General features: G+C 42.0%; 9 protein-coding genes across 9 annotated transcripts; 6 read left to right on the forward strand and 3 right to left on the reverse strand.

The window, feature by feature from the left end:
- Nucleotides 1-36: 36 nt before the first annotated feature.
- CANTADRAFT_88813 (mitochondrial 54S ribosomal protein bL36m) lies at nt 37-273 on the reverse strand (the record flags this gene model as incomplete). Its single annotated transcript, XM_020211498.1, has 1 exon — nt 37-273. One exon carries the CDS (start codon nt 271-273, stop codon nt 37-39), a length of 237 nt encoding a protein of 78 aa, XP_020066036.1.
- Nucleotides 274-476: 203 nt separating this feature from the next.
- Nucleotides 477-3,327, forward strand: SEC21 (coatomer subunit gamma). Its single transcript, XM_020207364.1, has one exon. The coding sequence runs from the start codon at nt 535-537 to the stop codon at nt 3,280-3,282; it is 2,748 nt and encodes a 915-aa protein (XP_020066037.1). The 5' UTR covers nt 477-534; the 3' UTR covers nt 3,283-3,327.
- Nucleotides 3,328-3,537: 210 nt separating this feature from the next.
- CANTADRAFT_25254 (uncharacterized protein) lies at nt 3,538-3,787 on the forward strand. Its single transcript, XM_020207365.1, has one exon. The coding sequence runs from the start codon at nt 3,570-3,572 to the stop codon at nt 3,738-3,740; it is 171 nt and encodes a 56-aa protein (XP_020066038.1). The 5' UTR covers nt 3,538-3,569; the 3' UTR covers nt 3,741-3,787.
- Nucleotides 3,788-3,954: 167 nt separating this feature from the next.
- CANTADRAFT_25255 (OPT superfamily oligopeptide transporter) lies at nt 3,955-6,458 on the forward strand. Its single transcript, XM_020207366.1, has one exon. It carries the CDS (start codon nt 4,074-4,076, stop codon nt 6,399-6,401), a length of 2,328 nt encoding a protein of 775 aa, XP_020066039.1. The 5' UTR covers nt 3,955-4,073; the 3' UTR covers nt 6,402-6,458.
- A 196-nt stretch (nt 6,459-6,654) lies between these two features.
- Nucleotides 6,655-7,644, reverse strand: CANTADRAFT_25256 (uncharacterized protein). Its single transcript, XM_020207367.1, has one exon. It carries the CDS (start codon nt 7,630-7,632, stop codon nt 6,745-6,747), a length of 888 nt encoding a protein of 295 aa, XP_020066040.1. The 5' UTR covers nt 7,633-7,644; the 3' UTR covers nt 6,655-6,744.
- Nucleotides 7,645-7,784: 140 nt separating this feature from the next.
- Nucleotides 7,785-10,277, forward strand: CANTADRAFT_47018 (uncharacterized protein; the record flags this gene model as incomplete). Its single annotated transcript, XM_020209416.1, has 1 exon — nt 7,785-10,277. The coding sequence occupies one exon, from the start codon at nt 7,785-7,787 to the stop codon at nt 10,275-10,277; it is 2,493 nt and encodes an 830-aa protein (XP_020066041.1).
- Nucleotides 10,278-11,055: 778 nt separating this feature from the next.
- Nucleotides 11,056-12,480, forward strand: SAP7 (Sap7p; the record flags this gene model as incomplete). The annotated part of the gene is made up of 1 exon (XM_020206571.1): nt 11,056-12,480. The coding sequence occupies one exon, from the start codon at nt 11,056-11,058 to the stop codon at nt 12,478-12,480; it is 1,425 nt and encodes a 474-aa protein (XP_020066042.1).
- A 241-nt stretch (nt 12,481-12,721) lies between these two features.
- On the reverse strand, nt 12,722-13,030 carry MRPL37 (mitochondrial 54S ribosomal protein mL54; the record flags this gene model as incomplete). Its single annotated transcript, XM_020209667.1, has 1 exon — nt 12,722-13,030. One exon carries the CDS (start codon nt 13,028-13,030, stop codon nt 12,722-12,724), a length of 309 nt encoding a protein of 102 aa, XP_020066043.1.
- Nucleotides 13,031-13,173: 143 nt separating this feature from the next.
- On the forward strand, nt 13,174-14,364 carry YBN5 (Obg-like ATPase; the record flags this gene model as incomplete). The annotated part of the gene is made up of 1 exon (XM_020211499.1): nt 13,174-14,364. The coding sequence occupies one exon, from the start codon at nt 13,174-13,176 to the stop codon at nt 14,362-14,364; it is 1,191 nt and encodes a 396-aa protein (XP_020066044.1).
- Between the last annotated feature and the right edge of the window lie 740 nt (nt 14,365-15,104).

The raw sequence follows: 15,104 nt of genomic DNA on the forward strand, positions 1-15,104 counted from the left end.
ATCAAGTTTTCATGACTTCTGCTAGAGCGATGTCTTTTAACCTTGTCTTTGCTTGTGCTTACCATTTGACTTACAATACACGAACACTCTTCCCTTTCTTCTAACCATGTAGCAGTCTTTGCAGAACTTCTTCACCGAAGTTCTGACCTTAAAACCTCTGACTGGGATCATTAAAGTTGGCAACGTTATAGGGGTAAATAATCTTGGAGTAAAAACATTTCTGGAGAATACAGGTGCAACTTGTCTCTTAATTATAGATGTGAGTCCAAACATTGTGAAGGAGGTTGGTCTAATGGGTGTAACGATCTGATGGACTTCTGATGCTCAAGGTTGGTACTGAGATTTAGTGAAAAAAGATACTCACTTAGTAAGTCATTACGTAACATTTTTCGCTCGACAACAACGAGATCCAATTAAACACGTCAAGTGTTCAGCATCACACAACACATTAAGTCAATTACCACTGTCAAGATGTCCACGCAGTCCTACAAGAACAAGGACGCGTATTCCAGCTCCACTGGATCGCCTGACAAGATGGCGGTGTTTCAAGAGTGTTTACAACAGTTCAACAAATCACCTATTGATGCCAAAAAGTGTCGGAGTCTTTTAGCCAAGTTGTTGAGATTGATCTATTCTGGTGAAGTTTTTCCAGCACAGGAGTCTACCACCTTGTTCTTTTCTATTTCCAAATTGTTCCAGGATAAGAACCAATCTTTAAGACAATTAGTCTACTTGACCATTAAGGAGCTCGCAGCTACCTCCGACGATATTTTGATGGTTACCTCTTCAATCATGAAGGATATCCAAGGGGGCGACTCTGTCTACAAGCCTAATGCTATTAGAACATTGTCCAAGGTTTTAGATTCAACTACTGTCAATGCAGCTGAGAGATTATTCAAGAATGCTATTGTTGACAAAAATCCAATCTTATCTTCCGCTGCTTTGATCTCATCTTATAATTTACTTCCTATTGCTAAGGATGTGGTTAAGAGATTCACCAATGAAACATTGGAGACTTTGCAATCGTACAAGCAATTCCCTTCAAGTCAATTCGAATTACATGAATACTATGGTAACTCTACCTCGAACTTACCTGCTACTTCATTCATGTATCAATACCATGCCTTGGGTTTATTGTACCACTTGAGAAACTATGATAAAATGGCTTTGGTTAAATTGATCACCTCCTTATCTGAAGGCTCTTCATTGAAGAACTCTTTGTCGATTATTCAATTGATCAGATACATCAACAAGATTTTAGTTGACGACGAATCATTGATCCAACACTTGTACCCAATTTTGGCTGGTCTTTTGAAGCACAAGTCTGATATGGTGGAATTGGAAGCATGTAAGACCTTGATCAACTTGCAACATTTGATTAAGGATGATCAATTCATGAACATTATTACTACCTTACAAAAATTATTGAGTGTGCCAAGAACTGCTACTAGATTCGCTGCCATTAGATTAATCAATAAGATCTCCTTTAAGCATCCAGAGAAGATCATTATCGTGAACATTGAATTAGAAGGCTTGATCAATGATCCAAACAGAGCCATCTCCACTTTGGCTATTACTACTTTGTTGAAGACCATGGGAGCCGGAACTATTGACACTGGATCTACTGGTGGTGAAAGTGTTGATAGGTTAATCACTAAGATGACTTCCCTTATGGACGAAATCACTGAAGACTTCAAGATTGTTATCATCGAAGCAATTGAAAACTTGGCCTTAAAGTTCCCAAGTAAACACAAAAAGTTGGTTGCCTTCTTGACAGACTTGTTGAGAGAAGATGGTTCATTATTATTAAAGACTAGCATTGTCGACGCGTTGTTTGACTTGATCAAATTTTTACCAGATGCCAGTGCCAAACAATTGATTTTGATGAATTTGTGTGAATTCATAGAAGATTGTGAGTTCACCGAATTGTCTGTTCGTATCTTGCACTTGTTAGGTGATGAGGGTCCACACACTACAAACCCATCTTATTACATAAGACACATTTACAACAGATTGGTGTTGGAAAACTCCATTGTGAGATCATCCGCAATTATTTCTTTGGCCAAGTTTGCTTCCGTTTGTGGAGGCGATGTTGCATCCAATGTCAAGATTTTGTTGGGCAGATGCTTGAACGATGTTGATGATGAAGTTAGAGACAGAGCTGCTTTGTCATTGAAGTTCATCTCAAGCAACCAAAAGAAGTTGATTGTTTCTGATTCTAAATACGACTTAGCTGCTTTGGAAAGTAAGTTAACCCACTATTTGAACAACGAAGCCAACTTTGCCACCAAGTTTGATATCAGCGAAGTTCCAATCATCACCAACGAAGAATTGAAATCATTGGAATACAATAAGAAGGTCAACAAGCTTGATGAAGGATCTACAGATGCCTCGGAAAGTGCTTCCAAGGACGAAGGTAAGAAGGATACCGAAAAGGCTGGCAGTGACGATGTTGCTAATGACTTATTGAAACAACAAGAATACGCACAAGAACTCTCTGCTTACCCAGAATTCGAAGCTTATGGTAAGTTATCCAAGTCGACTATGGTTCCAGTTTACTTGACAGAGAAGGAGAACGAATTCGTTGTCACCGTCGTCAAACACTTTTTCATTGAATCAAAGAAATTGGTTTTGCAGTACAATATCACCAACACATTACCTCGTTCTGTCTTACAGGACATTTCCGTGATAGCACAACCAGACAACGAAGACTATGTTGAAGATTTTATCATTCCATTGTCAGAATTGAAGCCAGACCAAACCGGTACCGTCTACGTATCTTTCAGTACTCCAAGCATTGAAGATGAAGAACTTCTTGCTGCGTTTGGCAATACTGTTGCATACACTAATAAGGACATTATTGACGAAGAAGGAAATGTCGATGAAAGGGATGAAGGGTACACCGACGAATATCAAGTGGACGACTTGGAAATTGTTTCAGGAGACTTTGTCACCCCATTATACAACTCCAACTTCACAGCCATTTATGATGCTTTGCCCTCATACCAAAGTTCTGTTGCTCACATTAGCGGTGCCGACACCTTGGAAAATGCAGTTACTAAGTTGAAGTCAACTTTGAATTTACTTCCTTTGGATGGTTCTGACTACGTGCCTAGCGACTCTACTTCCCACATCTTGAAATTATTGGGTAAGGACGTTTGGGGCGGAAAGGTGGCCGTTATGATTAGATTGGCAAACTCTAGCGGTAAGATTGTTGCAAAGATCGAAGCCAAGGCCGAGACAGAAAACTTCAGTGCCATTATTACCAGTGGGGCATATTAAATGTATAGGTGTTAAGAAACAGTAAAAATAAGCTTACAAACGATCATGTAGAGAACACAAGTTTGCCGAAACTATTGTGGTGGAAGGCTAATGCCGGTATCGGCATTGTAATTGGAGAGAAAAGCTAAAACCCGTAGGCATTCTCCTGTTTATAATTGTGGAGTCGAGATCCACAGGACAATAAAGGGTTGCTTACCCATAGAAACCATACGATTTGTTGGCGCACGTGACCTTACGTATATCCACAACTCGACCAGAAGTGTGGCCCATGCACAGGAGACGCGGCTATGAAGAATGAACAGGGTGCCAAGAATTGCTTGGAGGTGTCGAGGTGTCACTGTCAGACAAGCAAAATTACCCAGAAGTTGAAGGTGGGACAAATGGGGGGCAGTGGTAGTAAAAGGGCTACTCATTTGCCAGCAAGTGCCACCAGGGGGTACGATCTATCCCTGTTCTAAACTGTCCTTATCTAATGACGCCCGAAATCTATGCATGATTCGAGGAGATCAGCCAAATATTCGCTAGAAAATATACATTTAATTAACTTTCATCAGGTCACGAGAGTGGCACTTGTGTATATCTCCGTGAATTAGTTCTGCACCTGCGGATTATACTTTAGAATTAATGTGTCACTAGTCCATTTGTGTCAAATTGATTGGTCTTTGTGATCAGATCCAGATGCGGCACCTTCCATAGATAACAGCCACAGTGAAATGGAGAATATATAAAAGACTGTGCTATACCAACAATGTAGAAGCCAATATCGACATCAATTATCTCAGACTCTGAATATGGTATCATTTACCGAAAGAGGGTTTGAAAAATCCGACGTCAAGGCTGAGAAGCATATCGAGGTTGACAGCGATGTCGAGAAACTGAGTCTTGGAAATAGCGTGGATCCAACGCATACCGTTATTGAGATCGATGAGACTAACTTTGATTTTATCCATGGTGACCCTACGTTCATGACCAATTCGCCATATCCCGAGGTTCGTGCTGCTGTTTCGGTGGAAGTGGACCCAAATGTACATTTGAACCATTGGAGATCTTGGTTTATGGTTACAGTTTTTGTGATTGTTTTTGCAGGAGTTAACCAGTTCTTTTCTTTGAGATATCCATCTATAAGTATCAGTTATGTTGTTGCTCAAATTATCTCATTCCCAATTGGAAAAGCATTGGCAAAATTGCCCGATATCAGATTCAAGCATGCTCCATTCTTCAACCTTAATCCAGCACCTTTTGGTATCCAGGAGCACGCTCTTTTGACCATTATCGTGTCTTTGACTGCATCTTCAGCATATGCTATGAACATTCTTATTGCAACCACCAACTTTTACCACATAGATGTTTCGGTAGGATACCAAATCTTACTTGTCCTTACCTCGCAAATGTTAGGTTATTCTGCAGCCCAGTTATCACAAAGATGGGTGGTCTACCCAGCAGCTGCCATCTGGCCCCTGGCCTTGGTTACTGCCACCATTTTCACAACTTTGGCAAAGGCTGACATTGTGGATGCTGTGAAGGTTGCCAGATTCAACTGGTCCAGATTCAAGATGTTCTATATCGTTACCATTGGCAGTTTTGTTTGGTATTGGGTGCCAGATTTCTTATTCAAAGGTCTCTCAAACTTCAACTGGATTTGTTGGATCGCTCCAAATAACACCGTGGTTAACCAAATCTTTGGTACATCTTCTGGATTAGCGGTAGGAATCCCAATCACTTTTGACTGGACCCAAATTACTCAAGCTTTGAGTGTTTCTCCATTAGCAACCCCATTCAATGTGGCTGCAAATACCTATGGTTCGGTGTTTATCTTTTTCTGGATTGTTTTGCCAATTTTGTATTATACCAACACTTGGTATGCAAAGTACATGCCAATGATCAGCTCAACTTCATTTGACAATACCCAAAAGAGTTACAATGTGACAAGAATCTTAAACAAACACAAAAAGGTAGACAAGGCTCTTTATAAGGCATACTCTCCTGTCTTCGTCTCCTATTCATACTTATTGTCGTATGCATTGAATTTTGCAGCTGTGACCTCGCTCATTACCCATTCTATTTTATATAATGGTAAGACCATCCTTGGTTTACTTAAAGACCCCTCCCACACTGGGGATGATATTCACAGAAGATTGATGAAAAAGCACTTCAAGGATGTGCCTTACTGGTGGTCAGGTGTCCTTTTCTTGGTGGCTATTGGATTTGGGTTCGGCGCTGTTTGTGGTTGGCCTGAGTACAGTCAAACTCCATGGTATGGTCTTATTCTTGCCATTGCAATTGCCTTGTCTACATTCCTTTTCGAAGCTATTCTTCAATCTACTACCAACCAACACGTTGGTCTCAACATCATTACTGAGTTGGTAGCCGGATATGTCTTCAAGGGTAATCCTTTTGCCAACATGATCATTAAATTAGTTGGTTTCATTCCTAACCGTCAAGGTTTGAATTTTGCTATGGACTTGAAGTTAGGCCAGTATATGAAGATTCCTCCTAGAACGTTATTTATGTTCCAAGTTTATGGTACTGTTTTGGCTTCCTTGGTTAATGTTGGTGTTCAGCAATGGATGAGATTCAACATCAAGGACATTTGCGTACCAGGAACTGAATTTTCTTGTGCAAGTGGAAGGGTTATCTTTACAGCATCAATCACTTTTTCATTAGTTGAAGAATTGTTTTCACCAGGAAAGATCTACAACCCATTATTGTACTTTTTCCTTATTGGTGCTATTTTCCCATTCTTTACCTACTACTTATGGAAGAAGTATCCAACTAGATGGTTTGGTAGAATCAATTCCCCAGTGTTCTTTACTGGTCCCGGAAACATTCCACCATCCACATTGTATAACTACTCGTTATACTTTGCCACTTGTTTTGTCTTCAACTTCTACTTGAAGAGATTCAAGACTGCATTCCACACTAGATACAATAATGTTATCTCAGCTGGGTTCGATGCAGGTGTGGCAATTGCAGGTGTGATAATCTTCTTATGTGTGTCTTACCCAGGTGGTAAGCTCACATGGTGGGGTAACACAGTTTACAGAAACACAAAGGACTTCAAGAGCGCACCTTATTACGTATTGAAGAAGGGGGAGAAGTTCGGTCCTACAGAATGGTAATTACGGCTATGATAAACAATTTATATGAAATAGATGAAATAGACAGTAATATATGACAAAATAGTAATACTAATGTAAGGGGGTGACAGACTAAAATGCATGTGGTCAAGCTAGGCATAAATTTCTGGGCAAATCCATTCATCCAAATTTAACGAACGCACTGAAAGTCCGGTTTTGTCCATTTAAGTTGCCCCAAGGGCAAACAACCCCTGAAAATGATATACTTACATTCTTTAAATCCTTCATTTAATTTTCTTTGGTTGCCGAGTAGCTCTATTTCTAACTCAGCTTAAATAGTTATCTATATGCAATAATATACACGCGTCCATGCCAGACTAGCTGGTTATGCTTTCAGCGTAAACGCTTTGTTCTGCTTCTTCATTTGCTTATACAACAAACCCCCAGATACGTACACCAAAACAGCAGCGGATACGATCAATAAAAATATCCAAATGACTGCTAAGTTGTTACTCTTTGGGGCAGCTGGACATGCATAATGGGACCTTACTTCAAACACATAGTGGCAATCGTTGAAGGAGCCAATGAATGAAACTGCAGCCTTCGCCATCATTTCACGATCGCAGGTGAACTTCAAAATTGTTGATTTTCTCATTCTTTCCCCGGTGGCAGAATTCACTGTGTTTTCACAGTATGAACCATTTTCGTAGGTCAAGGTAAGCTTCTTACCAATAAACTTTGGTGTGGTAGAAAACTCTCCCATGGAAACGTATTTACTGGTTTTGGGGTCCACATAAAACGCACCTATACTGCTGGCGTTGACGTTGTCCTGGATATCTCTGGCTCCCTCGTGTTGTCTTTTGAAAGGATTTGAGCAAATTCCAATGGTATAGTTGTATCCACTCTCATATCCTCGTGAGATCCATGGTAAGGCCTTGCCGTCGTTTTCAATAGAAGATAAGGCTCTCATATCGATGAATCCGTGATTCGATGGGTTGATGACGGTACAGGGATCGACCTCGACCTCTTCCTTGGTTTCCTCTGTTGTGGGGGTCTTTTTACCGCTGGCCAAGTTGTCAGCAGTACCTCCATTCGGCCCTGCTTGCTCCTTCTGTGAAGAGGTAGTGTCGGTGATGTGAGCGAATGAATCAATAATGTGTGAACCGGTGTTGATGAGCGTGTCCTTAGGTGTATGTGAGCTCAATATATACCCGCATAGAAGCAAGGTGGCCACCACGAGCGGGATAACTACCCTTTGGTATAATCGGGACATCTTAACGGGTGGGATGAAGAAGTGTTAGAATCTTTATCCTCATGAAATCGTCCCTGTATATAGAAGATGCGGATGAAACTTTACCCGTTCGGTCACCCCAGAACGATTTGAGCAAACGAAAGAGTATAGGGGTCTAGATCAGAAACCATACAATGGAAGCATGGACAACCGGAAGTAACCCAGGGTTGTTGTCCCTCACTGGATCAAGCCTTCCAGGTATTCTCAACTACTCGGATCCACTTTTGGCCAAGATCCTTGGATCCAAGAAAGCATTAAAGTTTGCATTAGAAACTGCAGCCAACTCAGTTGAAACTGAGGCATTGGGTAAAGATGACAAGAAACTTTTCATAGAGTTCTTGTTAGCAGCATCCGAGGGTGATTTGGTCACTTTGGAGAGCTTGTTAAGAAACAATCCCCAGTTGGTGAACAAATTGTATCCCACTGATGATCACGGGGTAAGTGCATTGGTGTATGCCATCTGCTTTAACAACCAAAGTGTCATTGATAGTTTGTTATCCAACTATAATGCTGACCCTGATTTGTTTGACACGTTGACAAACTATACACCATTGATGTGGGCCGTGCATTTTGACCAATTGGATACCATTAAATTGTTGTTGAACCACCAGGCCGATCCGGAATTATCTCCAAAGGACGATGGCAAAAATGCCATCAGCTTGATCAATCCGGAGAAGACAGAAATTTATGAATACTTCAAGTCTCACAATTTGTTAGGCAAAAGTTCGGGTATCACAGAAGAAGATACTTTTTATAAGTCAACAGCTTTCGAGCAAGAAGATCCCATAGTAGATGATCTTGCTACCAAGATCAAGCTACAAAGTATCACTGCAAGCTCAGCGATTGGAGAAGAAGAAGAATCCGAATCGGTGTACGAGGAGGACGATGAAGCCCTATTAGCCCAGGACCCAGCTATTAGAACATTGCCTGATTTCGAATACGATAAGCTCTTGCCTGAGCAATATATAAAGTTCACAGACAGTGACATCCCGTCATTATTGGATTACATATTCAGCTTAAGAACCAAAAGAATCCAATTCCAACACGACACGAGGGTGCCTGCTGCTATAGTCTTCCAGCTTCTTCGTTATTCACATATTAAAGTCCAAAGTGAAGAGTTGAGCAACTTTCTTTTCGATTGCTTTACGGCCAGATTAAGAGCGGTTACTAATACTAAATCTGGAGTATTCAATATGGCCACACAAGAAGCAAATGGGGGTTCTTCTGCCCAAGCAGGTGGTGGCGACATTGTATTATTGAGCTACTGGTTGTCGGTACTTCAATTCCTTCACTACTACTTGGGGAAGAGTGAAACCTATACTTCTTACCCAAGGTTTTTACAAGAGATCATCAATGTTGTTCAATCGTTAGTTGCCACACTCTCATTGTCTATTAACTCAAGATTGAGCTTGCTAGTAGATGAGTGTTTGTTAGACTTCACCAGCTTGGTTGACGTTTCAAATGTTTTGTATGCTAAGAATTGGAACTTCTTTAAGAATAAAAAAAAGCATCCTAATACTTATGAGGATATTTTCAATATGTTGTATCCCCCAAGTCAGAACGAGTTGATGAAACCTTCACCTATTCGGTATCTTCAAGTTCTTGGAGCCTTAGACTACGTCTTAAAAATCCATAAAGTGGACAATCTCATCAGGTCACAAACTTTTTCACAAGTGTTTTACTACAGTAACTGCATCATTTTTAATAGAATAATTGGCCAATCTAGATACTGTGGAAGAACTAAGGCCATTCAGATAAGACTTAATATCTCTGCGATCGAGGATTGGCTCAGGTCACATAATTATAGAATTAGTGTTCCCGAAAGTATTGGAGGATTGAATAAGCTTGTGGGCGATGGCGATGCTCAGTTGCAAAATCTCCTTAAGGAAGAGAAGCTGGAGCTCGCCAACAAAGATCCTCACTTTTTGAGATTCTATTACAATTCGTTGTACCATGTGGGAAAGAGTCAATTACAACCAACCATTGAATTATTGCAATGGTTGCAATGTATGTCTCTGTTGACAGATGAGGAGAGTCTCATAAACACTATTAACCAATTTGATTCTTTGAACTACTACCAATTGTTCAAAGTAATGAACAAGTTGTACAGATATGAAGTAGAGGAAACAAAACTACCCAAGAAATTGACTCAGTTGGTCAAAAACCTCATGAATGAACAAGGAGAGACGCAGATAGCCAGAATGAACCAGCACTACATGACCCAAAGCAATTTCTTAACCAAAGAAATCTACATATACTTGAACCCCAATTTTATTTTCGGAGTGGGGTTGCCCAACCTCACTGAGATGATCAGCAAGTACGGGTCAGGTCTTGGGGGTATCAGGGTGTTGCGGAACAAGAAGTATCAACCCTCATTGCCCATCAGTATCGTTGACGATGTGGACGACATTCTCACCGAGAACAAGAACAACGCTTTCAACGACTCATTTGACTATGATCAGCAACGAGAGGACGACGATGCTGGTGCTGAGGACGAGGAGTTACCAGAGACCAACGAGAAGGCTCTGGATATCAAGGGAGACGAGTTGTTCAAGCAGGTGCAAATGCCCAATTCTTTGGCACACAAGCCATGGGGAGAGGATGAGTTCGAGTCCAATCCCTGGTAACATGTATAGATTAATAGAAACACCACCAATGCCCATATGCTACTGTATTGTAAACATTTGCCCCTCACCTGGCGCGGTGCCAGCACATTCTTGGGTCCAACAAATGTGCTGTTCGTGTTGCTACCGTGTCGGGCTAACTGGGATCCCAGCCAAAGCAATACAATCACCACAACACGTCATTCGCTCGTCAGCGGTGCAGGCCGGTAATTTCTGGGCATCCTGAACCGTCAAGGGCACCGAGGGACACGACACAGCCGCCGATAGAAGCCCTCACCGGCCAGATGTCGCTCTTGGCCACTCAGGGCTAGTGACATATAGCACATGTCGCACTGACGGCTTAGGTACCGCGTGCCTTGCATGAAAGATGCACCTGCGCCATGATGACAATAGAACATGTTAGGGGCATTGTTCTCTGCAGCAGACTTGTTTTCCAGTAGCTGTTGGAGTACGCGGTGCTAGCGGTCCAGAAGGCTTCCCTACCAACCAGAGACTGCCTGTATCCCCAGAAACGGCAGCAGTGGGTGCAGGCTGCAAGGTGCCAGCAAGCCCCAACCACCAGGCTTTTTCGTGCACTCCACGTATTACCTCAAACGGCCAGATGGTTGTGTTTCACAATAGCGGTGAGTTATGATCCCAAACCCATCAAGATGGGTTGATCGCTTTGGGCTATTATGGGAACAAGACAGGTTAAAAAGCACCCATTTCCGCTACATCTCTAAAACAGGTCAAGCAGTCCCCCATTAGTCGTTCCTTCTGCTCACACTCCTTTGGCACCACCATGCTATTCACTCGTTTTTTGACTCCCGCATACCTCGCTTTGGCAGCCCACGCCAGCGACGGTTTTTACAAAATGGACTTCAACCTTCTCCACGGGGAGGACTTGTCCAGCGCCTTGTCCAACTTCTTGGTGGACATCGGAAAGGAGTTTCCTGTGGAAGACTTGTTTGGAAGAGACTCTAAGGACCTGCCATTCGCAGTTAGTGTTGCCAACGAACAAACCTTCTATGTCACCAACGTCACCATCGGTACCCCTCCGGTTTCCGTGGAGGTGTTGCTTGACAGTGGATCTTCCGATCTCTGGGTGATGAGCTCGATCAACCCCCAGTGCCATTCTCACGGTGGTGATGTCGACTGCGACCGCTACGGCACTTTTAACGAATCTGCTTCGTCAACCTGGCAGCCAAACGGCGAGAACTTCTCGATCTCGTATTTGGACAAAACCTACGCTCGTGGTGCTTGGGGTACCGATGTCGTTTCATTAACTCCACAATTGAAATTAGACAATGCTACCTTTGCCGTTGCCGACGACAGTGACTCCAATGTTGGTGTCTTCGGTATCGCCTACCAAGTCCAAGAAAGTGCCCAGAAGAAGTACACCAACATCCCTGCCTTGATGAAAGAGCAGGGTCTCATCAATAAGATTGCATACTCCTTGTACTTGGGCACTTCCTCCGATACCTCTGGAACCATCTTGTTCGGAGGTGTCGACAGAGCGAAGTATAGCGGTGAATTGGTCCCAATCGACATTACCAAAGACCAGAACGGAAACCCACACCTTTTGCAAATTCCATTGAAGTCGATCTCGGCCCACATCGTTAACCGCGGCGTGCCTCCTCCTACCCCCACCTCCACTGCTACCGGTAACGTTCCTCACATCGCTGCTACCACCGGAACTCCTACTGAAGGAAAATTCGTCTTCGATTTTGGCGGCTTTGCTTTTGCTGCTAACAGCACTAGTATCCCAGGTACTCCTGAACCTTCAGCTTCTTCTTCTCCAATACTGAATAATACCGTTGACTTCGGCAACAAGCCAATTATTGTTGATTCCGGTACCACCTTGACTCTTTTACCAAACGCCACTCTTTATGAGTTGGTTCAAAATATTGCTCCAGGAGCAGTTTACAATGAAAACGCCCGTGGTTACATCGTTCCATGTGGCTTGAAGCAAAAGGAAAACTACATTAAGTACGATTTCAACGGTCAAACCACTATCAATGTCCCATTCACTGATTTGGTCTTAGAAGCCGGTCACGATGCTACTGGTAACCTGGTTTGTGCATTTGGAATTGTTCCAAATGACCAACCTATTGTCGGTTCCAACTTCTTGAGATCCGCGTACGCTGTTTTCGACTTAGACGATGATACCATTTCCCTTGCCCAAATTAAGTATACCACCAGCGAACACATTAGAGTTATCGAGTAATGGAACTGGTTCCAAAAAATGACACTCTAGATTGAATAGTAGTGTATAGATTTCAATGAATCGCAATTTTAGTATTGATTTAGTATATACAAGTATTTTATTGGACTGTACTCCCTCTTAAGTCAGAGTGGGCTTTTTAAAGTGTTAAGGAACTGCAATATAGTGATTGCATTTTTAACCAATGATATTCTTTTAATTTTGACCCGGCCTACAATGATGATACTTAGTGGGACCTTCAAGTTTACTTAACATTGGCCAAAAAGTTATTACTCTTGATCTTCTTAGCATTTTCCTTTCCCAAGTGCTTTCTTCTCCACTTCATGAAATCAGTCTCTTTCAATTTCTCATCACACTTCTTTTTATCAAGCATATCCCATAACCATTCTGGGTACTCGGAGTCTTCCAATGCAACTGGTTCATCACCATTTTTCCTGATCTTCAAGTTGAGCTTGGTTCCAGCGACACAGGATGACTTAGCAGCTTGTACTCTTGCTACCAGAGTGCTGAACTGTCTGGTGCTCCTTATTATTTGCAGTATTTTGATCATCATTAGGAGTAGTGAAGTTGGATATCACAATTGTTGAAGAATAATGTCTTCACCTGCGACATCGCGACATTTAAAAATTTTTCGACACTCGCAACTTATAGACATAGGAGCCATCAGTTGCAGTTTCTTTCTCTATATTATTCAAAATGCCACCAAAAAAGAAGGGAGTCGTAGAAAAGCCTATTTTATTAGGAAGACCAGGTAACAACTTGAAGTCTGGTATCGTTGGTTTAGCCAATGTTGGTAAATCCACCTTCTTCCAGGCCATTACCAGATGTCCTTTAGGTAACCCAGCTAACTACCCATTCGCCACCATTGAACCAGAAGAAGCTAGAGTTATTGTTCCTTCTCCAAGATTCGACAAATTATGTGAATTGTACAAGCCTAAAAGTGAAGTTCCAGCTTACATGACCATTTATGATATTGCTGGTTTGACCAAGGGTGCTCACGCCGGTGAAGGTTTAGGTAACAATTTCTTAGCCAACATTCGTGCTGTCGATGCTATTTTCCAAGTTGTCCGTTGTTTCGATGACTCTGAAATTATTCACATTAACGATGAAGTTAACCCTTATGCTGATTTGGAAATCATTCACGAAGAATTAAGATTGAAGGATATTGAATTTGCTCAAAAGCACTTGGAAGGTGTTGAAAAGATCACCAAGAGAGGTGGTCAATCCTTGGAAGTCAAGCAAAAGAAGGAAGAAGCTGAATTGGTCAAGAGAATCATCAAGATGTTGGAAGATGGTCAAAGAATTGCCAACAACAAGTGGACCACAAAGGAAGTCGAAGTCATCAACCAAATGCTCTTGTTGACTGCCAAGCCATGTATCTACTTGATCAACTTATCTGAAAGAGACTATGTCAGAAAGAAGAACAAGCACTTATTGAAAATCAAGGAATGGGTTGACCAGAACTCTCCAGGTGATTCTATCATTCCAATCTCTGTTTGTTTGGAAGAAAAATTGGCTGGAATGGGCTCTGACGAAGAAAGAGACGCTTACTGTAAGGAAATCGGTGCTACCTCTGCTTTGCCAAAGATCATTGTCTCCATGAGACAAAAGTTGGACTTGATCTCCTTCTTCACTGGTGGTCCAGATGAAGTTAGAGAATGGACTATCAGAAGATTTTACACTGCCCCACAAGCTGCCGGTACTATTCACGGTGATTTGGAAAGAACTTTCATCTTGGCTCTTGTTACCAAATACGAAGACTTGATTGAACTCGGAGACGAAGCTAGTGTCAAGTCTGCAGGTAAGTTGATGACCAAGGGTAGAGATTACATCGTTGAAGATGGTGATATTATCTTTGTCAAGGCTGCTGAAGGTAAGGCCCGTTAAGAAAACAACGATTTAATTGCAGTAATTAGTAATGAACAAAAGGCCATAAGAAAAATGCATAGCTATTGATTGCGAAAGCCCAATCCTGTAGTTTGGAGTTGTATTTCTTTTGTAGTCCCACTAGGAATCTGATAAATGAATAATGCGTACCTAGATGTAGAAAGCCACCCTGTACTTTAGCAATGCTAAGGATTTTCGAAAGCATTCATCTGGGCTACCACAGGGTTCGAAATTTTAGAACTTGGCACATTATACTGGAGTCCATACCCCCTTAAGTCTACGCTACTGTATGAGCATCGGGCCACCAGTAGAACACATGTGGAATGAAACATTGGTTGTGTGAGGTGCAGTTCCCACACTGCCGAGTTTCCCGTTCTTAAGCCTCGCTAGCTTAACCGCTCTCCTATAACTTCGCCCACAAGAGTACCTTGCCAGATACATAGAGCGTATATCATTTGCTTCTTAAAACTAAGTCATATCAAGACCTTAAGCTGCACTTGTACTTCTTTTCCACCACTATTTCGCTTAGAAAACTGTGCAAGAAATATCACCAAGAGTGGTAGACTGAATCAACACGTGCCGAGTGCTTAACCATATTTTTAACACAAATCTGTTCCTGGACTAGGAGATAGTATGAGTTTGATCCAATGAACGATAATTTGACGCGTGTACTTTAGCCTATCACAATCATTAACTTCCTATTCAACGGCACGAGAGCATTGACTTTAGACATATTGTTC

Source organism: Suhomyces tanzawaensis, assembly GCF_001661415.1.
Source record: "Suhomyces tanzawaensis NRRL Y-17324 unplaced genomic scaffold CANTAscaffold_2, whole genome shotgun sequence".
In the NCBI taxonomy this organism is placed as follows: Eukaryota; Fungi; Ascomycota; class Pichiomycetes; order Serinales; family Debaryomycetaceae; genus Suhomyces; species Suhomyces tanzawaensis.

Bases quoted from the DNA above. Each gene is read 5' to 3' on its own strand.
- CANTADRAFT_25254 (XM_020207365.1), top strand. From the start codon at position 3,570: ATGAAGAATGAACAGGGTGCCAAGAATTGCTTGGAGGTGTCGAGGTGT.
- SEC21 (XM_020207364.1), top strand. From the start codon at position 535: ATGGCGGTGTTTCAAGAGTGTTTACAACAGTTCAACAAATCACCTATT.
- CANTADRAFT_25256 (XM_020207367.1), bottom strand. From the start codon at position 7,632: ATGTCCCGATTATACCAAAGGGTAGTTATCCCGCTCGTGGTGGCCACC.
- CANTADRAFT_25255 (XM_020207366.1), top strand. From the start codon at position 4,074: ATGGTATCATTTACCGAAAGAGGGTTTGAAAAATCCGACGTCAAGGCT.